The sequence below is a fragment of the Pieris rapae genome, chromosome 17 (genome assembly GCF_905147795.1).
Source record: "Pieris rapae chromosome 17, ilPieRapa1.1, whole genome shotgun sequence".
NCBI lineage: Eukaryota > Metazoa > Arthropoda > Insecta > Lepidoptera > Pieridae > Pieris > Pieris rapae.
The window spans coordinates 5,898,766-5,925,692 of NC_059525.1; the positions used below are offsets into that span (position 1 = coordinate 5,898,766).

At 35.7% G+C, this 26,927-nt stretch overlaps 2 protein-coding genes across 13 annotated transcripts in view; one reads left to right on the plus strand and one right to left on the minus strand.

The window, feature by feature from the left end:
• Positions 1–855, plus strand: part of LOC111002175 (tolloid-like protein 2) — a 53,274-nt gene extending 52,419 nt beyond the window's left edge. For 3 of the 4 annotated variants that reach the window (XM_022272295.2, XM_022272296.2, XM_045631955.1), the window contains one exon: positions 641–855. In XM_022272295.2, coding sequence (XP_022127987.2) covers positions 641–834 — 194 coding nt within the window. In that variant the 3' untranslated portion in view covers positions 835–855. The remainder of the gene's footprint in view (positions 1–640) is intronic. The other variant, XM_022272298.2, reaches the window with a different exon arrangement.
• Positions 856–1,723: 868 nt separating this feature from the next.
• LOC111002176 (heterogeneous nuclear ribonucleoprotein R) lies at positions 1,724–18,343 on the minus strand. Of its 9 annotated transcripts, none has more exons than XM_045631807.1 (15): positions 17,946–18,343; positions 17,354–17,544; positions 16,987–17,098; positions 14,896–15,089; positions 13,342–13,469; positions 11,953–12,194; positions 9,149–9,284; positions 8,506–8,639; positions 8,280–8,351; positions 7,965–8,114; positions 7,733–7,878; positions 7,073–7,167; positions 5,121–5,263; positions 3,149–3,293; positions 1,724–2,699 (listed from the first exon to the last, which is right to left on the minus strand). In XM_045631807.1, exons 3-15 carry the CDS (start codon positions 17,095–17,097, stop codon positions 2,572–2,574), a joined length of 1,824 nt encoding a protein of 607 aa, XP_045487763.1. In that variant the 5' UTR covers position 17,098; positions 17,354–17,544; positions 17,946–18,343; the 3' UTR covers positions 1,724–2,571. The 9 variants fall into 9 exon arrangements, with proteins under 9 accessions (XP_045487763.1, XP_022127996.1, XP_045487766.1 ...); XM_022272304.2 differs by lacking the exon at positions 9,149–9,284 and adding an exon at positions 9,532–9,667 and having other exon boundaries at positions 17,946–18,337; XM_045631810.1 differs by lacking the exon at positions 9,149–9,284 and adding an exon at positions 9,532–9,667 and having other exon boundaries at positions 7,073–7,152; positions 17,946–18,336.
• Positions 18,344–26,927: the final 8,584 nt, after the last annotated feature.

Here is a 26,927-nt window from a genome sequence, read left to right on the forward strand (position 1 = left end):
CTTTAAGTGCCCATTCTAGATAGGCTTAACTTTTTCTATGTACTTTTATTCTGGTCCTTCGAGCCGGAACAAAGTACAAAATTGCAGAAATGCATCTTGGTAATATGATTGGTTTATAAATGCTACGGAAAAGCTAAGCTTCTCTTAACTATAACGCTTTCTAAGATGCGAATGACTTCACTGTTCCTTCTTCTGCCTGTCAGCTTCTTCATAACTGAGCCCAAATAAATATTGCATGATCTAAACAGGATTCATATAAAACTTTTTTTGCCTAAAATTAATAAGCGAAACAATGAAACACTTGCATAACGGAAAAATTGAATTGACATAAATTAATCTTAATTCATGGAGAACGTAAATTCGATTTCGCGTTGATTCTGAATTTCTAGTAAGTGGATTGATTTTAGTGAACGATAGCATAAAAAATATAAACATTTGAAAAGTCGCCATCTTCTACATACTTATTGGCAATCCGTTATGCAATAAAACAGCAATGTAAAACAACCTACAATCACAGTTCATATATGACAAAAGATTAGATATTATTATTTGTCAATGTTGTGATAATTCATTGATAAAAGACCATAGTTGGCAAGCCGGTATTGATATGAGCAAGGGCCAAGAAAGAATATATACACAGGCGAAGATGCGCATCCGGCGGACAGCGACGGCAGCACAGTATGGTGGGTTGCGGGGTGCGCGGGTGGAGGGTTCGTAACGTTGGGCGTGTGTTGGCGTCGCCGGCGCAGGGTCCCTCGAGGCCCACCGCCACCGCCACGCCCGCCCCCGAGACCCCTTGCTGCGAGGCTGGCAGCCCCCACGGATACAGTGTGACCGAATACAATAATTTAATTATATTTTTGTTTTATTTTACCTACACACGTTAGCGTTTCTTAAAGCAAGTTATACATACTGTAGGTTCAATGTATCAAGTCTTCTAGGACGCTAAAAATTGAGTCTTAAATGGGATTCCTTAAAATATATAATTATTTATTTTCTAATTTTGTAAAAATGAAACATTTAAAATATTTCAAAATAATAGTTTTTTATTAAATAATTATATTTATTAAAACATAATAGCTTATTTTTAGTGATGAATTATTCAAAATATTTTTTAGATTGTATTTATTATCATAGAAACATCTGACATCTGTCGAAGCAAGTTTGAAAGTTAAGTTTCAGAACTTAACATAGAAACCACTATCAAACGGTTTTGCGTTGCCAATACGATTCAGATTATAGGTTTTGGTACGAATAAATGCTATTGAATTTATGAACCTAAACTCATCAGCATCTAAACTGCATTGCTTTAAGTAACCTCATGGTAGGCGCCATGTTCCAACATTATGATAACGAATATGACATTTGCATGCCTCTTCTTGCACATCTGATTGTGTATTTCTTTTATATTCAATATAAATTTACCATTTTCTTCAAAATATAAAGGATTTATTATACGGATGTGAAGTATACTTACGCAACGCAGATGCGTGGAGCCATTCTATATAGCATTTGTGCTTAGTTAGGTTACATCTGTCCCGTACTTACACTTGAAACGATAAAAGACTCGTTCCTTAGATCTTTTTATGTATTGCCATTTCAAGGTATCATACTTATGTTAGTTAAACCGAGATAGCTTACCTCTTAAAATGTTACTTAATTTAATTTACTTAATATAAGTTACTAAGTAGCATTGCTAAGTAAACGTGAAAGGAAACAAAGATTAATAAGGCAAACACAGTTTTGCAAATTTATTCCACATATTAAACTGATACAAGGTTGATACAAGACAGAGCTCTAACAGTATGGACATGCTATGCGGTCGAAATACAAAAAAAATAAACGTCTAGTTACAGTACATCGATAATAAACATTGCAGAATCCTGAACTTTACAATAACTACTTCACACTAATGTATTTTAAAGGAAAATATGTAATAAAATAAAGCAAAAAAACTAAAGCAGGAACACAGTTGGGAAATGTTATCGATTACAAGGTGTTACTATTTTAGCCGTAATTGAGTCGTCGGGTGCAATTCATTCGTCTCCGATTCATCCTCGTGTACCCTAAGTTGTAAGTTTGTCAAAAAACAACAGTCAAACTCCTTATAATATAATAATTACTGCTAAAATACACATCACATCGCAAAATGCGTTCGCAGGAATAAAATATATCGAATAACATGTATTAAAAAAAACAGACAGTCGACGGGTCCGCGACCCGACGCACGGCCGCAAACAGGCAACCGCGGCCGCGCGCCCTCACAAAAAATAAGTATATATTAAATATATACGGCTAATACGACGAAAACGTAAGCATAACGGGAAACTTACATTCGAAACATTTCATAACGTCCTACTTTAAGATTTTTACGGAATCGTCGCGACACAAATCGAAAACGTGAAAATCAAATAAAAAACACGATACATAGAAAAAGTGGATCGGCCCTGCGTGCGTTTAGAGTCGGCGGCCGGCGCCCGCGGGGGCTCCCCTGCGCAGCTTGTTGTGTCTCCGGGACAGGGGCCCGCGGCGCGCGGCGGGGCGTGGGCCGGGCGGCACCGGGCGCGGGCGCTAGCTGCTGCCGCTCACCGAATCGCCCGACACGCCCGACCCGCCCGACCCGCCCGCTCCCCACGCGCACACCCGACGCTTGCTTTCCCCCCCATTGTTCTGATGACCCCCATCCAGTTTACGTTTACCTGCACAGGGACCGACACTGAGTTAATAAATTCCCAGTATCATCTTTAATGTGATAAGTAAAACGTAATCTTCAGTAGCATTCTTAAGGATGTAGGTATAGATTCACGGAGGATAAGCTACATTGTTTGTACTTAAGAATACAACTTTAACGATACTAAATGTGTTCTAAATGGAGATTTTATTCAATGGATCTAATGTTGGTTTAGGAAAGGGTGAGGAAGGAAAGGGTAGTTACCAATAAAAAACAAAGTCCAGATTACACGCAAACCATCAGACACGCTGAAATATAAAAACATTAGAACCTTCTCTTTCATTTCTAAAGGTAAAAGATATCTAATTCTTTAACAATAGAATTAGAATAGGCATATTAGTAAGACTATCCTCATAAGAGGAATCTAGTTATAAGTAGTGTAAAAGCGAGTGCATGAGCGATCATTTGGTCACTTACCTGGTAAACTTGGCTTGGCGCGCTGGTTGCCACGCATGGCGCTGGGCGTGCGGCGGCCACGAGCGGCGCGACGCGCACCACCACGGGCCCCAGCCGCGGCCCCGCGCCGCGCCCAACGCGCGCCCGTCCCACATGACCCAGCCCCCTGTATACGGACACATAGTCACTTCCGCGCCCAAAATCGCCCCGACTCACGGTAAACACGCGCAACTTTAACCCGAATGCACCGACACGTGTTCAACCTCATTAGCTTTCCGTGTGTTAAGAACTCAAAAGGTTTTTTGCATTAATATAAACCTGAGTAATAATAATTTTACAAAACGCGACATAAAAAATAATAATATTAATTTTCATTGTAGGTGCGCGACAGTTTGGTATAACAATATTTGGTCATTTTTGAACTTTGATAGTGCACTTATGTGTTTTGAAGTATATACACGTAGTTTTCATTTGATTGGCATCGTAAAGACATCAACATTTTAAAACAAAATATATATTCAAACCTTTCGTTTTTATAATAATTATAATAATATTTGTTTTCGCAGCTGGTCTGTTGATAACATAATCAAGAGAACGTGTCAATATTTAACGGTTTATTATCGTGTGTGGTGACAGGGGCGTTGCGCAAGTTGCGAGATAACAAACGTGAGTGGGGCGTGGACGTTGAGCGACAAGCTAACATCCTCAGTTACCATAAATAACAACTAACTACTTTTACATAGTAACATAAATATTGCTACCGCGGTAACTGTGAATGTGTAAACTAAATACGCCATGCAGCGTACTTTCTAGAATAGAGAATCCTTTAACTAAGTATGCCGCTATATTATAAGAAGACTTTTCACTAACTACAATGTATCGCAACATTCCTAACTCAAAAGAAAATGCGCATTACTCGTCATGCACTCAAACTTGAGCAAAAGACAAATCAGGTACAAGCTCTACCACTAACTACCCGTGTGAATAAACAACTCAAAACCCGTTCTGTTGCTGTTCGATTGAACAAAGCCCAAACAATGGGTTCGGACAGGTTTTAGCCAGAGAGAATCCGGACAGCATCAAAACAGCCGAGAGTTTAATCAAACATCGATATGAGTCACATGGTACCTGAATGTCTCCGGCTATATCGTAGTAAAGCGTGTTGTGGCCGATAGCATCGTCGTCCTGAGGTTACCAAGCGTGTCATTATCTTCGATAAATTCGTCTACTCGAGCATTTCGATCTCGACATTCAGGGGATGCGGGGGGCCAAGCTCCGAGCGTGTTAACGGGTTAGTAACAAAGCGGGGCGAAGCGCTAATGGGGATAAAGCGCTGGATGATGTTAAGCGGGGCGAAATAACTGTAATTGTCGGCTCGAGACGGGCGAAACGCTAACGCATTGCCACAACCAGTAAAGTAAGATTGTCGGCACAATTAAAATATTAAATACATCAATTATATCAAGGTGCGTTTCCCCAGAACTAGAGCTTCTAACGGCTATAATTTTTCTATAGGTAATATCTAAACAAATAACTAAAGTATAACGCAACCCGGATATAATAATGCGTAAGCGTTAGTCGGAGTGGCCTCAGCCGTGCAGACCTGATGGTGCGATCGGCCGTTGCCACTCCGGCAAACTACTTGCCCGGTTTATATTACGATCGCGTTGGACTTTGCTTATGACGTTAAATCGAAACGCACCCATCCAGAGCGGTTAGACGAAGTGACTAATCGTGTAACCGCATGAAAGGATGTGTTCAAATCGCCACGAGAGTCCAGTGAGCGTGAGGCGGTCCACCGTCGCCATCGATCACCACCGTCAGGCCTACACACTACCGTCTTTACCGAGTCACTGACTCCATTCTAGGATGGGTTCAACAAAAAAAAAAACAAAAGTGAAGATGAAAAAAAAATTTTGCAAATCAAAACCGAAACGGATGAGTACAGCGTCTAGTGACTAGTATAATATTAGTTAGTGTGTGTGGGACCCACCGGTTGCGCTCTGTTGGGAGGCTGGCGAACGGCGGACGGTTGCGGTGGCCCCGCGTAATCAAAATAGAACTCATCGTACCGGTAAAATGGCTCATTGTAGCCACCTCGGTAATCCCCGTACCCGTAATAGTCGTAATCATAATCTATAAACACACAACACAAGGCCTTTTAGAGGCTAAGCTAAACTAACGCTAACTTACAAGCTACGGCGGCAGCGCCGCTCGCTCGGTACATACGACTCTCCGGCTCCATAGCGACACACCTTTACGCTTCAAGCGTAATGGACACACGAAAAAAACATGCATCGTCAATCTATTTAGTCAATGTGACGACAAATTGTATGGAGATGATATCCATGTTTGTCGATGCCACCACCAATACCTAAACTGAAAGCGATGTAAACATAATGGTCGATTAGATTCATTGACATCAGCCTGGGTGAACAATGAGCATGCGTTGTTAAATTGTTATTACATTGGACAATATGGCGCCTTTCCCTGATTTAGACTCATTTACTAAACTCCGAAAGCATGCAAGAACCTAATCCTAGCTTCTTATTACTAGCCTATTTAGCGACGTTGTTAGTTTTGACTTTATAGCCTAGCGCGACTTTAATAACAATACTCAAGGCTATACCGTCAAAACAGATTTGTTAGTAGGGGATAAGTAGCAGCCTGCATGTGTGCGCGTAACCACACTGTGAACGTATTGTTACATGTGTGCGAAGGATATTGCCTCCTTTCACCCGAGTGCTTGTTTTGTGCTTAGTAGAGTAGGTTGATAGTTAGATTAATTAAAATAAAAAAAAAACCTGTAGGTACATATTAAATAACGTCTAATATTTTTGTCAAGCGTAGAACTTTACCTTTAACTAGTGCTGTTGTATATCTAGAATATAAAGTGCAATTGATTAAGCCTTTTTATTCTTATTGCAATAATGGTATGCAGGAATAATTGAATTCAAAACAACTTTCGAAACGAGTTTGAAGGTAATTAAAATATTCTTCAATGAAATGGGTCACAGCTGCTCTGCACAAGATTCGCGTCGTTATTGACTATTTCACACCTGTCAGGTGTTTCCTGTACATGTTATTCACAACAGCTGTTTTCGCGCCGTAAATTTGGCAAAGCAAAACATCACAATTGAAATTAACTGTAAATATAGGAAAAAACATCAACCTACTCCAATTGTAGGACAGCACTTTTTCTAAATTTTAAATAGAAAAAGCTCTGTCCTGTTGTGTACGTGTATTTTTATAGTTTCTTGACGCCTTCTAAAACCAATAAAAATCAATTCAAGTTCTTAATGCCTGTCGTTCTGTAATAAATCATACTAATGCACTGCAGTTAAGAAAGTGTCAACACTCTATAACGTATTTGCCAACCTTATGATGCTAGAAATAAGGTCGAGTTGAATGCAGTGCCCCGCCCTAAGCCCTTGGATTGCATAATGCATCGACGATGACTTGTCATTGGTCGTTTCTTTTCTTAGATTTAAATAAGAGAGTGGGAGTTATGTATCTAATATGATGCGTTGATTGGTGTTGGTAGCCATTGTGCAATGATTTAACGCTGATAGTAGATAAACCCATGAATTCGTTACTTTTATATAATGTAACCTTGGAACGGGTTTTATTACTACGAAGACATTCAGTTTTAGTGTGATTTATATATATTAAAATTTTAACTAATTGGTAAGTACGTGGTCATTTGATTATGAAAGGAAAGTGGCGTAGTCATACTTATATTCTACTTAATAATAATTACCAAAAAAAAGTTAAAGCGTGGTTAATATAAGGTTTTATTAAGTTTAGTTTAATTTGTTTTTAATCGTCCGGTTAGTTATGAAGCCAAGAGCAGACGTTATTAAGCAATAAGGCAGTGTCATTTAACTCGGCCTTCACGTGTGTGTGTGTGTATGTGTGCACGGGCGTGTGCATGTATCCACTAACCGTAGTCCCCGCGGGCCTGGGGCGGGCGCGGCGTGGGCTGCGGCGTGCGTCCACGCAGCGCGCCGTGCACGGGTGAGCAGCTGCACCAATCAAATCTGACATTATACAGCGACACGTTACACAACGCTACTCTATACAGAGTGCGTGTCGCCGATAACATTTTAAAACCGTTTATCAGAATATAGATTACATAGTTACCATTAATACAAAAACTATACATATTTTAAGATTACTAAATACTTTCTAAGTCGTTTGCAATACTATCATTTAGGTAGGTACATCGAATCAAATCTTTATTACCGTAACCATATAAACAAAACATTAAGAAGATATATTTTTATTTTTTTGGATTTCTGTGTACACTCAGCACAAATAATTTTGGAAACGATATACAAATTTAAAAATGAGAAAAAAACCTAAGCAATACATATACATTCCTAATCGAGTACTTATTGAATAATTACACCGGCGACACACAGCTTAAAATAAAAAAAATAAAAAAATCATATAACGCATAAGTATTTTTTACACATCCGGGCCGAAGGACCAAAACTTTAAAATTATTTTTGATCGATATAACAATTGATAACTACATTTAATAAATGAAGTAATGTAAATGTAAAGTTAATTTAATGTCTACATCTATAAAACGGTACTGACCCGCCACGTCCGTATATCATCTGAGTCATGCGACGTTCTCGAGCACGGAGTATTTCTTCTTTCTTCTTCTTGTCCGAAGGTGGCTTCGCTAGGGATACTTCCAGTCTGGCTCCACCCAGTTCTTTGCCGTCTAGCTCTTGCATGGCCTGTAATATCATAAACAATGATATAAAAAACAAATTTGTGTTAATACATTAAAATAAACAAATGACATGTGACACGAGATATTCACCTTTACAGCACAGTCTCGATTCTCGAAGTGTACAAATGCGTAGTCTTTAATCTTCTTAACTCGTTCAACGGTGCCATATTGTTCGAATTCCTCTTTCAGCGCTTCTTCTGTGATGTCTTGAGTTAGGTTCCTTACATATAACACCTTCACCTATGACATTACATTAACATGAAAATTTTTCAGTGAAAACGATTTATGAAGCTTTTTCCTTTTTCCAAAATTTACTAGTAAATATTAAGTACATTTTATTACATAAGGAAGAATTATGTTTCTTTTTAATATCTTATGCAAACTTTATGAATAGAGGACACTTACTTTACTCATTGTCTGCTCATCTGGTTCTTCTTGTGGGTCGGCCCAATCCACTATTATATCACAGCCCCATACCTATTAAGATAATAAAATTAATAAACAATAATGATGTTAGCTATTAAACTCTTATGGTACTCAGCTGCGACTTGCGAATTCATGAAATGTAAATATATATAATACGCATTTTCGTTTATGACGTCTTCAAAGTTATTATTAGGTAACAACTCACCTTTATTCTACCGGTTCCAAGTCGACGCTTAGCTAAAGACGCGGCCTTGTGAGACTCGTATTCCAAAAAACAAAATCCTCTATTTTTCTTCTTATCATCGGGCGAACTATAAATTATTACTTCTACCAGTCCAGCTGCAATCATACAACGCAAATAAACGGCGAGGTAGGGACAGCAAGCGTCAAATTAAAAGTACAAGCCCCCTCCAACCCTTCGCTTAATTCAAACATCAAAGGCTACAAAATATGAAGCAAATCAAACGATATTTTAGGAGAACATATACTGAAGAAGTCTAGAGAACAACAGCGAGATTCTCCAGTCATTACCAGTGAGCTTTCTCGAGGTTGAGGCCAATTGTTGAGGTGAGACAAACCGTGGCCGCCGGCCGCAAGGCACGGCCTCGGCAAACGAACGACTCGGACGCCGTTACTTGCAATTATGGAAACAATACCCGCAAGTCATTCACTTAACGACGCCCAACTGACCGATCGCTGCCGGCAGCGCCACTTTTTGTAACACCGTCCATTTAATTTATTGCAAATCTACTAATGGAACGGACGAGGCATCTTGGCGCGAAGGCCGCTTCGCGCCAAGATGCGCCCGTCCGTTCGTTAGCGCTTATTATGAATTCGACAGGACTTACGTGCGTGCCTAGTAAGCTCCTCAAACAAATCGTCCCGACCTCGATTCTTAGGGATATTTCCCACGAATAAACGATGATTGTTAAAGGAAACCGTAACGCCAATCTTTTTCCCCTTTCGAATTTCATAATCATTCAGCTGTAAGAACAATTCGAGGGAGAATAGCCAATGGCCGGGGCCGGCGCGGCTCGGCCGGGCCCCGCGACTGGAGAGGCACAGCGGGGCGCAGCGGGCACGGCGGGCGGGAGCGGGCGGAGCGGAGGGAGCGGAAGGAACGGAGCGGGGGGACAAGCGGGACGCAAGCGGGGCACCTTCAGCGGTCCACACCAAGCCCCACGCACTCAACCCAACAATAACTCTTTAATTCATTCGAGTGACACTTTACCTGTTAATTTACCAAACTCTTCCAGTATCTCCTCTTTGCCTTTAGACTTGGGAATGTTGCCGACGAAAAGTCGAAGGTTCGGTACGCTAATCTTAAGTCTCAGAGTCTTCCCTGGTTTTATTTCGTGATTATCGAGCTGTGGGAAAATAATAAGGGCAAAATTTTGAAAAATGGATATCAATTTGGACGCGTTCGGGACGAACGTCGATCGCGGCGGCCGAGGCGAAACCGTCGATGGACCTTTCTTTGAGATGTGTCGTGTGACCACAGAATGGAGCATGAATTTTGCGAGATCGCGAGCGCGAGGCGTGAAATGATTCGGTTAGAGCCAATTGTAATGAGTTAACTGTATTTTTGATGGTTAAAGCCGAAAGTGTAACGGAGCAAAGAGGAGAGCCTGAGTCATATTAAACTCTCAGCCGGAGAGAACTTTTGAAGCCAATTGAAAGTTAACCCTGTAAGTGGACCGTTTGATGAAGTGAAAATAAAAAGAAGCGAGTAAAAGTGTGATGGTAACAAAAAAATAAAATGAAAGCAACATAAAATTGAACGAGGTGCAACAGTAAGAACGGGATGATATCTCGGGAGAAGCGAGGCTAGATCAGTTGACAAGTGTTATCATTGCACATTTACACGTGATTATACAGTACTAACAACGACCACATGGATCATACATTATCGGACTAGGAGTAGGTCTTTTGTGATCTCAAATATGAGGCAATGTTAAATTTATAATCTCCAGAAATATTAACAAATACATGTGATCGTTCAAGAGGGATTATTCATGCTCAAATGATAAGCTTAATTCTATCTCCCAATGAGACGAACACATTTGCTAGGCTTATGTGCCTTGCAAGACTACCACACTACGATGATAGTTTTGCAAGAGACAACATTTTGGGAATTCATGGTAAAATCACTTATGGAATAATCAGCAAAACATGTTTTATAGCTTTCTAGTAATTTGAAATAAATACAAAAGTAAGGTTATGGTGATGATTCCATGACTGAAAATCAAAGATATTGTCAGTTCAAACTTACGATTCTTGAGCAAACATTATTCCAGTAATATTAATTTTATATTTATCATATTTTTCAACGAAATCTATGGATAAATCAATCCGAACGTGTTTTTAATTTTTAGCTCAAAAATTCTGTTAAAATGTTTAGGAGTTTGGAAGTTGCTTTGTTAAACTGATAATGTCTCTGGTAGGAAACAAATATACAATGGGGCAAAATTCCCAAAATGCGGCCAACTAAGTGCTGTGATAAAGGGATATAGTTATACAAACATTCGGCGAGTAACCTGCAAAGTAGATGTCAAATTAGAATTTTGTATCAAATTATACCAATCAAACAAATATATTAGACACAATTTAGTTACCAATTCAATGGGTTTTTGTAGACGTGTGCTTTAACATCAATCTTAAAAGCGAAAAGTGACAAATTTGATCGTATGATTTTATTAAATAAGGTATTAAAAAAAAATTCAATAACAAATGGCAGAGTTAAACTATGTTTTTAAATTTGGAACAGATTTAATCATTGTAACTGTTCTGCGCCAAACGATTTTAGGCTTAATTTAAGTATATCTGTCCTGCTCACTCCCTAATCCAAATTATGTTTTGCTTCATTCGCACTACACGTGCCGACCTTGGGAATAGTTTAGAAAAATGGCGCGCGTTTACGATGTCTATTGAAGAATAGAGACAAACATTACATATAGTAATATAATTGAGCATAAAACTATTAAGAAAAACAATTTAGTTTTTCTTAATATCTTAAAAAAATAGAATCTAATTTATGAAACCCCAATTAAATGTTGATAAGTATACATATTGATATAATTTTAAGTAAGTACAAACAAAGAAGCATTAGGAATTTAATTAATATATCAATTCTTAAGATATAAAAAAATACCAGTATTAACTGAGCAAAGAGCAAATGTGTCACTTAACGCATAACTTTAGGACATCAAGTTTCTAAACAGTAGCGCGATAAATTTATTACTTGAAGCTATAAGACATCAGAGATTTATTGCGCTTTTGCTGGGAATACCGAGAGCGTGTGAGAATTATTGCGGATAAATGAATAAATAATATATTGACAATAGTAATTTTAAAATCAACCAATACAATACAGTTTTAACTAAATTCGCACACGCACTGGCGACATCAAGAGCAATGTTTGTGGTCCATGATACAGAAAAATTGTATGCCGATTGTCTTGGTGCGAGTTGAGCTCAAAGAAATAGTGCCACAAACCAATTTGATCCAACCTGAATTTTCACTATTTTAACTGGGTTTATGCTATTCAATTAACGTTACAGCAAAGGGTCAGAAAAGAGGTAGCATTAAACAGTGACGTCATCTTACACCAGACAGGACAACGCCTCATTTGGATACACCTAGTTAGACCAACCTCTTGCACCGCGCGCTGAGTGGCTTCACGCGTCGTAAAGGTCACGAACGCGTAACCCCTATTTGTCCCCGTCATGGGGTCCATCATGAGGCGAAGGTCCCAAATGTTGCCGCATCGTTCGAAAAGTGGGATCAACTCATCTTCGTACATATCCTTGGGGATCTTGCCGCAGAAAACTTCGCATCCGGCCCCTGGCGTGCCCCCTTCCCACCCGGGCGGAGGCCCGCCGTACTTACGCTGCCCTGGAATTATTGGAATAACGTTAAGGCATTTATTGCCTAGAAAACATATCAATTTATAATGAATTTGACCCTTAATGTTATATAATAGAGTGAAACCCCCAAATATATATACTGTTTTTGTTAACATGTCAGAAAGATGATCACATTAAAATCGTCTCCAATCAATGAGCATGATTAATATCAGGCGTGTACGAAGCTATGTGTATTGCAAAGTAAAGAACCGGTTAAATTACAATGTAAGGAATGCATTGCTAGAATGATTAAATTACTTTGTAGGCTATTGGACACAATATTAAGATTTAATTAAATACCGATGCTGATAATTTACTATTATTTCTGTATCGTTCGAAGACTACTGTCACAAATGAATTTCATAGAATACATTAGTATAAATCTAAATGAACGAATAAATAAAATACTAAAAGAACACCGAATACTAAAACTACGAGCTTTATTAATTAGATGAAATATAAACTGAATATAGTTTTAGTGTCTCTTGAGACAACACTGAACATGTATAATTATAAAAGACCTCGTGTTTAAACTTGGGCCTTGTCCATTTTAAACTATATATAAATTGTTAAAGAACGCCGCAAATAAATGCTAGTTAGTGGGTATTCCAGTCTAGGCAGTAGGCGATGTGCATTAGTGCAAGGCGAGTGCATCAAACTGGTCCGACAATCGGGTTATCGAGTATTGCGTTTACTGCGTGTCACATTTCAATCTTCCGCAGTACTCAAGTCGTTGTGGGCCGACAATTATTACATTTCTGCTATCTGCTCTTATTAAAGTTATCATGTTTGACTCAGTTGCTACGGCTATGTGAATTAAAAATGCACGTTCAATTGCCGAAATTTTACCCCATAATTGTGTGTAAGAAATATAGAACGTCCACAAAATTTTAATATAATGACTTAAGTTGTGGTCCTAAAGGATTTATAAAGTTTAAAATTTTGCTTTACGAATCGCTTTACATATTTAAATACAAACGGCTAATCTTTTTAAGTTCAAGAAAAAGAAGATATATTTTTTAATTCCTATACTTATTGTAGCGTGACAATTTTATTGGTAATTCTAGTCAAAATCGATTATCCTCTTAATTTCACATAGTAATAATTTACAAATACACATTATATTATATACATACCCGTGGTAACGTCTAACGTGTACCCGGTGCGTGCGAGGATTTGTTTGATCTTGTTCTCGTCCGGGCCTTTGACCTGCGCACTGGCCGCCAGAGCGGGAGCGCCCTGCACGCCCGCCCGGCTTTTCTGTCTGAAATTAGTAAATTTAACTTATTAATATAAAAAACAGGTATTATAGTTCAAAAGCGTCTCATCATACTCAAGATAAACGCGCAAACATTCTGCCTTGCTTTTAACTCTTCTTTTGCTTAATCATAGTGCAGCCGATACTGTTATACCTTTGATTCTTTTGTGCAAATAATATGGTACGAATTAATAATATTTCATGCAAGACCCAAAGACCCTAAAATAAATCAAGAATATTGCATGAAACGAAAGGTGATAAAACACAAGATGATTTTTTAATTTCATTTAGTGCTTCGCTTTCAAAATGTTTACCACCTGCTAATTCGGACAAATTAAATTGCTCCACGGACAATTAAAAATATTTATAGTATAGACTTTCGTATCCAAAATTTACCATTTATCAAATTTACTCTTCCAGACTATGCGTCATATAACAATGCACAATACTTGATTGACTTGATAAAGATAATTCCTTGAAATACTGTCTTTCAATAAGTTGCATATAAACGGATAATGTCTTTTGTTATTTAGAAAGACTTAAAACTAAAAACTTAAAAGACTGGATATAATATGAATTTAACCTTAGAAGGTTTTCAAACCGTTGATTTTTAAATAAATCTGAGGTGGACATTTAAACTGAGGTAAAAAAATACTCGTTGATTATGTTAACTTTGAAAACGAAAGTATAATGCAAATTCTTAAGACATTAAATATTCATAAGATTGTTGAGACTGACTCACATCATTACAATTTTTAATGAAGTTTATACCCGCGGTTTTGCTCGCGTTTATACATATTTAGTAGTTCAGCACCCATTTTAGGAATTTAAGCCTCGCGTTAGTGTTTAGATTTTAAAGTTTCTTGTAAGTTTATACCTACTTCATTTGGTAAAATAAATTAGAGTATGTAAACTATAAAGGTGGCTTTTCCGCCGTGAACGGGCAAACTTATTGCAAACAGAATTTTTTTATATAGATGCATAGTTTTATAATAAATCGCCAATTATTAACGCATTTTGCAGCTTGATTAAGTAAAAGCGAACTAGATGGCAGCAGATTCGGCACAAATTGCCGCATAACAAGATTCAAGTGTCAAATCAATTTTTCAAGATGACCTCGATATAACGATTTGGCGATCATCCAATACGGTGTTGCTGTGTCAAAAAGTTACCTTTTACTACATCGTTTAGTCAGATGGTAACATTAAGTAATTACTTTAAATCTTTCAAATTAACTATGCTCCTTATCCCGTGTGAACATATTATTGCGGCTGCTCTGTGTGGCAAATAATATATATTCATAATGTTAATAACCATCTTCCTATATATGTATAACATCTTTTTGTCAGAATTCTCAACAATCCATACCCAACAGAATAAATAACAGAATAAAATTATTATAACTCGTAAATAAAAAAAACAACGGACTCACCTATAAGTTTTCATAACTCCACATAAATAAGCACTTTTATTTGATACATGCTCAAGATTTGAATCTAAAAATTGTCCAAGAACACTTAAAGCACCGTCGGATGGAAATTCTTTTAAGGCATCTAACGCACGCTCGTCCAACTCAGCGTGCGCTAGCTTTCCAGTCTTATAAATATCATCGAGCTTGGCCGCTACCTGAAACCACACCAAAATCATGTAAAAAACATACTTGTGTAAGGTATAGTAAGTAATTAGAGTATTTAATTAGCTCCAAAACTAAGATTTATATGCTGCTGGTATCTTGATTTCTATGCTGAAAAATATCTGGATCTTTTTGAAGACAAAGTTACAGAACCGCTATTATGCTATACGGTGTATTCATTTAACAAACCTTATATATATATACCTCCTCCTAATATGTATTAAATTTATTATGTAAAGCCTAGGAGTGACGCTTTATTTATTGAATTTCAATTATTTTCTATTTATTTGCGTTACTTAATAAACTGAGAATTTTGTGAAGCGATAATATTTATTTTACAAATTGTTGCTTTTAGCAGGAGTTCCCAACAGCCTGTTCAAGTAAATTACATATGCAACCTGCTTCAGTTTTAAAGATTATCTACTTAATGACGGTACGATTAACGTGACGCGTAATCACAATTTGAATATATAAAATTAGCCTCAAAAAGTCAAGGATTGTGAAAAGGTGACCGGCGATCCCGTAAGGTTCGCGTGTTTCGATGTAAGACGATGATCATCTACAATACAATACTTCACAAATGTTTTTAATAACGACTCATCAAAAAAATCTATATCCAATTTAAGTAATTTCCTAATACCATGTTTCTCTTCATAAGCGTATCTTAACCTCAAATGCAGTTTGAATATTTAAAGCGCAAACAATGCAAATTCTTAAGGAAAATCACGCATTCTTAAGTCGCCTACACATTTTCGAAGCCATACCTAAATCTGTAGGGCTTCGCTGGCGGGTAATTTGAATTTGTGTACTTCAATACAAAGCTTAAAGGTCAGTAAACCAGTTTCCAGTCATTACAGCTTGTTTCAAGAATCAAATTCAATTGCTAATACTCAAATAATGCACATTATTTTTCATATGCTTATTCAATGTATTAAATAAGTTTTAGTAATAAATGGTTACAATAGTTGGAACCCAGAATTATTGAAACTACCCTCCCATTTGACAAATTAAAAAATCGTAAGAACATTGAATGAAACACAAAGGTAAATGAAAGGCAATATGAAAATTCATTTAAATACAATATTTTTTTCGAAATTAACCTTGGGATTGAAAATCTCGATTTTTACCTATTTATACATTATAGAGGTCATTTAAGAGAAAGTTAATTATCTATTGTTTAAGGTTAAAAAACAATAATATTTTTATAGCTTATCAAAAAATACATTGGCTAGGTGCAACTTTGTTTACATAGGAATTAAAATGATAACAGTTTATATGGCAACTAGTAAGTCACTAGTTAGGCACTTTTTTAATATGAATTATATTTATTATACCTATGAATTATAAAAATTAGAACAAACCTTATTCTAAATGTGCAACAAATTCAAATTTAGTGCAATAAGATTCTAATAAGAAGTTACTGTATTTGAATTTTTTTTAAACATAAATCATTTGGTAGGTGGGAATTCCAATTTTAACATAAGAAAATTTAATAACTTTATTATTTTGGGCTCACAATTTACAAAATGGGTATAGAAAATAAATACATAACAAATTCAAACAGGTGTTGTTTCAGAAAATATATATAAATTAACAAGTTATTTTTAAACAATAAGAAAAGCCAGTGTTAAAAGGAGATATTATAATGAATATGAAATTTTAATTCAAAAACAATAAATCTTTATCAAGATAATGATCAAAATTAAGATTTTCATTAAGGATTTCTATTATGTAGCTCAATTATTAGGTAAAAGAAGAATTTAAGTTTTACTCTGTTGACATGGAAGGTTAAATGGTCACCGAAGCCTTAACTATTATGTAGTGTAGTGATTTGGTACTTAAATATTTCTTTAATCTTATGTCTTATATTCATAATAAATAAAAACTTACCTTTGAATCTAAACCATACTCTATGAGTTTGCGGTAATCTGGTGTTCGGTAAACATCAGAATCCCTTCCAGGGACCTCTTCCATAGATATTTCTCCATTGCCTTCCGCCATTCTGCACAATGATTATACTTTCAACACTCACTACACTTAGTCCTTTGCAATCTAATCTTACTTCAGCTATCCACTTTTTTAAAACTTTATGATAAGTGAATAAACCAAGCTAGTGTTATGTCCTCTCACATCTTGGCAACAGATGATGTCATACATCAAGAGAGCCACGCTTTTATATTTCTTAGAACTTTTATATATTATATACTGTCAAGAATTAAAATTAAAATGAAAGTGGGTAAAAATACGGAATATTTACCTTATTTTGTAATTTTTGCAATTTTGGAAGAAAATGAAATCTCTCTAACCGTCCGAAAAACAAAAAAACAAATGATACTCAAACATATGAAACTGAGAAACAATGTGATTGTGCACTCCTCATTCCATCCAAAATTTAAAAAAGGAACGCGCGGGTTTGCATTCTTTTAGTGATGTGAAAGTAAATTTTACCTAAAAAAAAAATCGGTATTAAAAAATAACCCTAACAATGACACTTGAAGATGCGAAACTCCGCGGTCAATGACCGAAATAGCACAGTAAATTACAAGTCTCTCAATTTAATAACACACAGCACTAGCAAATAATCACTTAGGACCACATTTCATATCCTTCAGTGTCGAAAAACATACACCAGTAACTTTCCGCGCATAAAACTTTGGCAAATGTGAAACTGCAATAAGTTGAGAGTGCAACTGCATTGCACTCGATAAGAACCGGCCGGCGCGCGCCTTTATTTCCAACAAGATTCCAGTTGGATAATCACAGGACTTGAAATATAATAAATTCCACTGTAACACTTTATAATATTACGTACAAAACTAACACCAAACACTGTATGCGAAAATAATTACCTATTAATTTTGCTAGTTGGTGACCGAGACAGATATGGCGGCACCGCGCGACGTCAACGTGACCGCGACTACGGGGTTCTCATAACGACGCGCGCGGGATATGCAACGAGGAGTGCATTCAAACTTTTTTAAAGGCACTTAATTTTTTATAAGACTTAGAGAAACTCTCTGTTTTCAAAATTATTGTAACCGGGTATAAAGAACGGAATTTTATATTGCACAGAGAGTTTTTGCAATGTTGCGAATAATTTTGAATGTGAATAGCGCGGCGCGTCGCGCAATGCTGCCGGCCGCGAGGTGAGACAGGCTAGCGGCAAGGCGCGGCGAGCGAGAAGCCGAGAGCGAAGGGGGGAGGGTGTTGCAACTGGCGGTGCAGGCGTGCAGCAGCGTCGTCGCACCGAGCTCGCTTGCATACTTGCATACACACTCACACTCGCAAACGATGTGACCTTCATTACTTTAAATCAATTCATTGCGAAATTTTGTCCTTATCATAAAATTGCAAACACGATAAAATAATATTATCAATATTTAATTATTTATCGTTATTTTAATTCCTAAACAGCATTAAGATACAGGCCTACTAAAAAAAATGAAATAGTTTAAAAATAAACGTTAGGTAAATTCTTTTAGAAATTATCTATTGTAGGTACTACGAATAGATTTATGAACTGAATATGTAATAAAATATATTTTATTAGAATACACCACCTACCTACCAAATGAAAATACGATAAATTCTTAACAACTATCCAGTAAATTGAACTGGTAATTTACTACAATCAGATAAATTACTGACTCTGCAAACACATAGTTTATTCAGCCAAAAAGATCACACGGTTACTGATCGACAACGTCCAATAGTGGAACAAGGTTCATTACTCTTTGATATGGAAACGAAGGGATAAAAGAGTTAATCGCAATAACCCCTTGCTTTAGTTCGCTTCACCTGCAGATTATTGAAGCCGTATGTATTTGCGACACATACACAAAACTGGCCTCCGTACTTCGTTTGTATGTGTAAGAGTCTTGGATCTGTATCCGCCGCATAATGCATAGGTATTTAGGTAGATAGGTATAGCGGCTACTGCGGGTGTCTTTCTTTGTGTGGACGAACTTCCAAAGCGACCCTTTCACCGCGAATATGAATCTTACTGGCAGTAAGTTTCACGTTTAGTTTTGTTCAATACTCAGAAGGAATATTACAAAGACGTGTACCTACGTATGTAATGTGCATCGGTATGACAGACATACTTCCTTTCTCACATTTTCTTGATATCAATAGCGTTAAAATACGTCTCTTAAACTCTATAAGCTTCCGGCTGTGATGACCCGCAATGGCATTACGTGTTTAATTTTAAAAGAAAATCTCCAGTAAGTATGTCTAACTTTTGAAAACTTTTTTAAATAACTTTTCAGAACAATTATATCTTAAACAAAATACGGTAACGGTTTTTCACGAACATCACTATATTTTGGTAAAAAAATTTGAATTTGTCTTTTCTGACATTAATGTTTCTGATTAAAAAGATCAAATTAAACGGCCAGTAGCACCGGTGTTCAATCATGTAATAAAAAGGTTATATTACAAGTTATTCAAACTCTGTAGTCAAATTAAAATGTAAAATCTAAAGCGATAAAAGTTCTCTACTAACAGCATCTCATTCAGTTTAAAGAAGGACCTTAGAAATAGCGCGAATCATCCGTCACGGACACTCACTTCTATAAATATCCGTTTTGCAAACATACAATATGATAGCATAGTATACCCGTTTTGCTGCGGCCGTGCCGCGTATGACATTCGCGATAAGGCACTTAGTGCGTATTTTAAATACGTCAAAAGTTCATTGACCCCCGCGATTCACACACATTGTCGAATTTATTGTGTCTGTAGATTTGTAGGTCGCCGTACCTGACGTCAAAATCGAGGGCTATACTGGTGACGTCATCTTAAAATTCAAAGCTATTCCGGTGTTTCTAGTTCTAGCAAACCGGCAAAGCGCGGTCCTATGAATTATAATACTCTCCCTAATATCACCTGTTGGCTTGAATAGTAAAATCTAATCGCGAACAATGTGTGTCGAGGTCGACGGTACTTTTTATGATGATTTAGTTCAAGGGCACAAGTATTTACGTATCTAAATTTCAATCAAATTCGCCAAATTTTAGTACGATGTGTATGCCGATCAATTGACCTAGTCTTATATGACATTTAAATATAAAAATAATAAATAAAATGACGTATAATAAAGCATATAATTTAGAAGGAGAAAAAAAAAACATGAGCGACATGATTAAACGTGCTAAAACTGTTCTGCACATTCTTTTCAGTTATTTTACTATACTGGTCGTACCAAACTTTTAAATGGCGTTCAATAACGATTTACAAAAATATCATTAGTTTTATGAACTTTTATTAATATAGTTATTACTCACCCCAGATTTAGCTAGCTACTAATATTACGTTCTTTGTTTGGGGCCGTTACATTTTAACATTGCTTCACGCAAGAAGGCATGTTGTAAGATGACTAATGGTTTCCCAGGTAGAATGTAACTATTGTTTCACAAAGAGTAAACTCATTTTATCAAATTAAAATAATATTTTATATCAAACAGTTGTTGAATAAAGGCTGGTTAGATAAAGGTATAAATTGAAATTATGATCACAATGATAATAAATTTTAATATTAAAGTAATCGTTTGAATGCCTTCTATATATTATTTACATCACATCTCGCGGTAAGTGTTCTTTTTTAGAGATCTAACTCTTTTAATTTTTAACCGACCGAGTGACAAAATATGTACTCTTTGGACATGACATTGTCAACTGACATTTAGCGCTGCAGGTTTAAATTTACTTACAGTGTTCTACTAGGTAATCTATTGAAAAACATATAATTATTTTTCGTATATAAATATATATTAATTACTAATTTATTAGAGGACCACTGACAGTTCGGTTTCAGAATAATTAAACATGATCCAGACAAAATAGACATTCCAGTTTACATTAACCTCAATTGAACAGTATAAATTAACGAATACTATATACCGAAGATATACAGACAAATACACAAATTATGTTTGGGAGTTAATAACACACGAAAACAATGACTCAAATATATTATGTCCGCGATGACAATGGAGGTCTTTCACCCCTAATTTGATTTGATCGAGACGTTACTGCATGTTTAGAGTGAGGTCATTGTTATTTGTGTTGTAATTTTGGTGCAATTTTGTTTTTGCCGGTTACTTTTTGTATAAAAAATTAAATTAATGTAAAGGAATACGGATCGTATATGTAGTGTCTTAGAATTATTTTTTACGCAAATTAGCTGACTAACTATTCTCATTTACTGAGTTTTGTATGTGCTTTTTTTTCGCGAACCGTACTCATTTCAAAACCTGTACTCTGAAAGTACTCATTTGTATTTCTTAACAGTCAAATTTAATAAGCAAAATGAATGTGCCCACATTATTAGACGAACATCCTCATTTATGAAAAAAAAATCGACTCCGAACAAAAATATGGTTTTAAAAGAAAATAAAGTTTTGAACGGTTTTTCTCCAGACTCTTCCGAGGTTCAATTAATTAAAAATAATATATGTAAAGGTGAATGTTATCTAAAAACGTATTTAATTCGTCTTTATATTCTTAAAAGTATATTTTTAAGAAATATATAATGTTCGTACCGTATCCAAGGCGTTGCTAAATATTTCTACGTTAAGTCCTCAGTTTTCTCAGTCTAAGTCTAAGTCTTTCAAGTTTTAATGACTTTTTATCTCGAACAATTTGCTAGATATAAGATATGTCCAACTCCAGTTCAGACTTTATACATACAACGCTTTGTTCGTGAATAATTTTTAATTGAATATGTATTACAATGATTAATAAATTGATGCTGTGTAAGACATGAACAGTTAAAATATAAATAAATTTATAAAGCTAACATCTGCTACATTGATTTAAGAAGTTACGTCTAGGGTTAAATAGCTACCCTTATTCTAGTACGTGCACAATGCCTATAAACCTAACAATTAAATGAATTGAATTCACCGTTATATGTTCTCACAACTAGGCATTCAGCTAGGCTACAGTCTAGACTTTAGACTAGTGTGAAATCTGTTTCAGTGACTAAAACCGGTCGATTTGTGCCTTAATTCAGATTCAAGTATTATTTGTGGGTTAAGAATTGAATGGATATAAAGAGGGTGAATCAAGTTGCACTATACAGATGCATATTTTCTACATGGCGCATCTTTTTGAGATTTAAGCATTCGGTAAAATTGAGGATTTCTAAACTTTTTTTATTAGGATTCAAGAAGATTGGAATTTTATTTAAATAACACTTATTAACGGGTACTGCACACGTCTTCTACCCGCGTGAAGCCACGACGATGTTACGGATTTTCTTATATTTTTTAGAAGATAGCATTTCGGAATTAAGTCAAAATAAACCATATATTAAGTATAAATTATTATAAGAACATGCAAAAAATATTTTTTACCTTCTCAGATTGTTGCGTTTCCAAAAAAAATATGGTGTGTTTATGCAAACCCGTCCGCCTTCGCACAAAATAGCGCGTTATCTAAGCTTACGCGGCGTTATGACATACATATTATTTTCATAATTTTTATTTCTATATGAAAAATATTACCATCAGATTGGCTTTATTTTACAAAACCTAATTGACTAAGCAACATAATTGCGTAACAAAGTTAAAAAATACGTAGAAAGACAAGATGTTCATCTCACGAGATGTATTGAAGCGTCAGCCGGCCGGGTCGAGACCGGATCCTCGACCCTAAAATAAAAACTTGTACGTAAGAATAATACCCACCAGCCACCAAGAACAAGTACCAAGCGTTGACCCCCCCGTAAATTCCCATACCGACTGGATCTCTATAATGCTAGGGTGTACCACCAAGTGAATAGACCCATTCAAAGTTATTAGCTTTTATTTCTTTCATGGGACTCCGGTCAATCGGTCATCGAAAATTGATGGATCGTTTTCTAACACGCCTATAGCGGGTTAATGGGGTGATGTTCCAAAGTACGCAATTATTTTTTTAATAAAGTAAACAATTCTATTATCCATAACCTATCTATAATCTATGTATTTAAATTGTGTTCTTTGTTGTATAATCTAGATTCTGACCTTCGGCTGACGTTAGACTTATTTAAACCAAAAAACACGATTGATATCGTTAAGCGAGCGCCTCATCGAGTTATGAAGGAAGTTAGCTATTTGCAAATATAAAATATCGAAATTATTAACGTTATTTAATTTTCAGTTAAAAACGCGCCGCGAGGAACTAACAAGAAACCCAGCCGGATTAAATGAAGCCTATTTTTCTTCCTCACTCCATCTTACATCATAGGAAAGTTTTAAATAACATTCTGTATAGGTATATTGTCAGTGCATACTTTTACATATGATCTACTTGTGTTTTCTTAACGTATTGTAATATTACATTAACCCACAAACATAGACATTTTATCGTCTCACAGGCTAAAATGATTAATTAAATAGAACGTTCCAAAGCCTGTTGTACAAGAAGTGCAATGGAATGCGGTAGACTCTCGAAGGCGGATACGATATAAGTTTTAACTTATTGATAGAACCGCTTATGGACTTGTCAGCCCACTAAATAATAATTATTTTCACCTATTATTAGGTATTAACGTATGTATTATCTTAATATACGTTTTATTTAAAAATCTTTAATTATCTTTAGTATAATACTTTTCTAATCTGTGAGAAATGTTTGTAATAAGTATTGCAAGTTTTACATACCAACCCATAATTTGACAAAACGATTTTATGATTGGATTTCCAAAACTTAATGATATAATTTTTAACCTAAAAAACCCATTGCAAATAACGTTTTAATTAAAGTTGCACCACGATCTACTTTTGATAAGAACAGTTATGAATGCATTATATTATGCAATATCAATAAAGGTCTAATGCCATCAATTATCTGCTGACCTTACCATGGTTTCACCTTTCTTCGTCTATACAAATACACGTCTTTTGAAAACCATTTCTTTCAACCCTTTGTGCAAGGGCAGACAAACTGGCCGGTTTTTAAGAAAAAAATATTAATGGCCGTCTTAACAAAGCGTTGAAATTATGATAGGTGAGAGTAATCTTTAATTCTTTAGAGTAATTTCTGAACTCGTTGAGGTCAGTAAGGGTCGAATCTAGTTAACAGATTCCATTTTTGAATTGTATCACTTAATTTTAAAATGAGATTATTGGTCTATGAAAAGAGTTTTTATTGTCATTTAAAATGTTTTCTATGCATTGTCGAGGTGTTATCTATGCATTTTTATGTGCACGCTTAACCCCATTGAATTTGTCATGCACGTTGAATTCTTTTGTTTAGGGCGTTATGTAGTTATTTAGAGGAACTAATAAGCAAATCAATGTTTGGCTTTAATTTTAACAAAAATACTAAGCGAAATATCTGTTTAAATATTCATAAAACGAGATTTTATTCAAACGCAAAGCAGCTATTACGCCCAGTTTAGCCTATGACATAGCCAGTAGCCAGACAGCCACGGCAGACACGCGCAAAAAATCCTACAACTAACGCATGGAAGAAATACATCGGCGTCGGTTTAATAGTTTTGGAAGTTTATTAATCCTTACCGCATGTTTGTGAGGAATTAATAAAAAAACTTTGCAAAAATGTAAGACGTACGTTATTAATGCCGAATAATCACCGAAAGATTATGTAGGCTGATTGTAAATATCTATTAGTATTTGATATTATCAAAACAAACTTTAATTAATAGTTTGTGGTGTTAATCTCTTTACACAATTTAATATAGATACATATTAAATATATTTGCAGTTACTTAATTCTTACAATAATATTACAGTTTAAAATAAATTTTACTATAATTAATATTATGGACGAATAATTACGCTTAGTCAAAAAGCTGAATGTGTAGCATAAAGTTTAAGTTAAACAACGACTTTATAGAAATTAATAAAGATGTAAATATGTCATCTGCTTATACCATATTAGACGTACATGTTGTTATAACATTTTAATAAAAAACGAAATTAACTATTATAATTATATAATTCATATTTTAATTCATTTTTGAATTCATTAATAAATTAAATCATACCATAAACGGTTATTCCATGGAGTATTGCGTCGCTGAGGTCTACAACCTCCCGACAATGGGATGCGCTACAGCCTAGCTGTAGGCTCTAACGCTTTAATTGCGCTGTCAAATGAAAAAAGGTAACATAAAAGACAGGACACGGAAAGGGAATACGAAATGTTCGGCTAATGATGAACTATATTCATACATTCTAAATTTTTGACATACTGTTTCACATTTCTTCTTTTTGACCTGCGAAGCAAGCTGCGAGTGTGCTACAAAGATTGTTGATATTTTGTTTTTTGTTCTCAAATAATGGCTGTAGTAATACAATTTCTACACCATGGCAATATTCACTATTATTCACAGAGGTTACAAAGCACTGTAATGCTTTGACAAAATAAATCATTAAATTGATTTAAATTATAATTTGGCATTTGCATGCTAGTTTATTGCTGTGTAATAAATATGGTCGTATGGTTTTCCAAAAAAATCTTCTAAAAGCTACCAAAAAAAACCTTTGTCTTTGCTTTGGATCTTTTGTCTTTGCTTCGTGATTGCTTTTTCTAATGTACGTAATCAGGCTTTTGTACCTAATACACACTGTCGGCTTTTGACGACATCTCGGTTTCCTGACGATGTTATCTTTTACGGCACATGTTTAATACGCAGATAGAGGTTCCATTTGGCATAGCTGAGCTCTACTGAAAGATCCAGATCAAGCTCAAGAAGCTGTACAAAAAAACCTGCAGTTTGCAGTTCAAACATTAAAAGACTTTCCAGGGCAAATTCCACATATTTGCCCTAGAAAGTCTAGTTGAAGTCTTAAACCATACTGAGTGCATTGAAAGTATACTAAGTAGACTCATACTTCTCAGTCAGTTTTATTACTATTTCTTCCCTATAGGCAGCTGGTGTGCTTACCAAGAGGCCTCTTCCGACTCGAATTTACATGGACAGCGCAGCTGTTGTTGTGAAAACGCCCAAGACGCTACATACCTTGTATAATGTATTAAATATTTACTTAAGTAACCTTTTATTTATATTTGGTTGTAATAATTGAGGTGGTCTCGTGTTACACAACATTTTGTGGTACTTGCACTGGTCGGCCTTAGACTTTTTTGGCGTTACAAAGTAAACAGGCTGAGTTATTGCTTAATATCAGAAACAAGGCATATTTTGGAGATACTTTGTACACCTGTGTCACAGTGATTTGTCAGATTTCAGGCACAAAAAGATATAAAATAACCACTTAAAACAATGTAATAATTCTATTGATAGCTATGTTTGAGTAAAATAAACTCATTCCATAAGTTTGGAAGATCAATCTTTGTCCTATCTAAATTGTATTAAATTTAGCAAATATAAAAACAAAATTACACAATAAAATATACAAAAAAGTATTTAATTGCTGCTATGGGCATTTACAAATAATAGAACTTTTGTCAGTTCACTCACCGGACAATTAACAAAGCTCCGTTAGCCTATTCAATTCGTTAACTAAAGTAATACACCGAATCATATTATTTGCCCCATTCAGAAGGTCCTAGCCGTGGGATGTAATGACAGACGATGTCGCCTTCTACGTACCCATCAGGCACAGTGAAGCAAAGGACTGTTGGACTGCCGAATGACTGTCCTTGCCGTGTAACAATTTTATTAAGTACATCACATGCGCAGATTCTCGACAAATTCTAAGCACGTAGCCCACAGAACCAAGAATAAATAAGGTCGGATACATGAGTGTAATATAGTAATTTAATTCAGTAGTCCATCCCTTTCTGTATTTGTGCTGATAACTGTGCGGCTACCAACAGTACGTAGACGTCATATGCTTCTAGATGATTCTTTAGGC

Bases quoted from the DNA above. Each gene is read 5' to 3' on its own strand.
- LOC111002176 (XM_045631807.1), bottom strand. From the start codon at position 17,097: ATGGCGGAAGGCAATGGAGAAATATCTATGGAAGAGGTCCCTGGAAGG. The intron at 8,115-8,279 runs GTAAGTGTCCTC...GTAATGTCATAG, and splicing joins ATGAGCAGACAATGAGTAAA to GTGAAGGTGTTATATGTAAG. The intron at 7,168-7,732 runs GTCAGTACCGTT...GTATAATGTCAG, and splicing joins ATGATATACGGACGTGGCGG to ATTTGATTGGTGCAGCTGCT.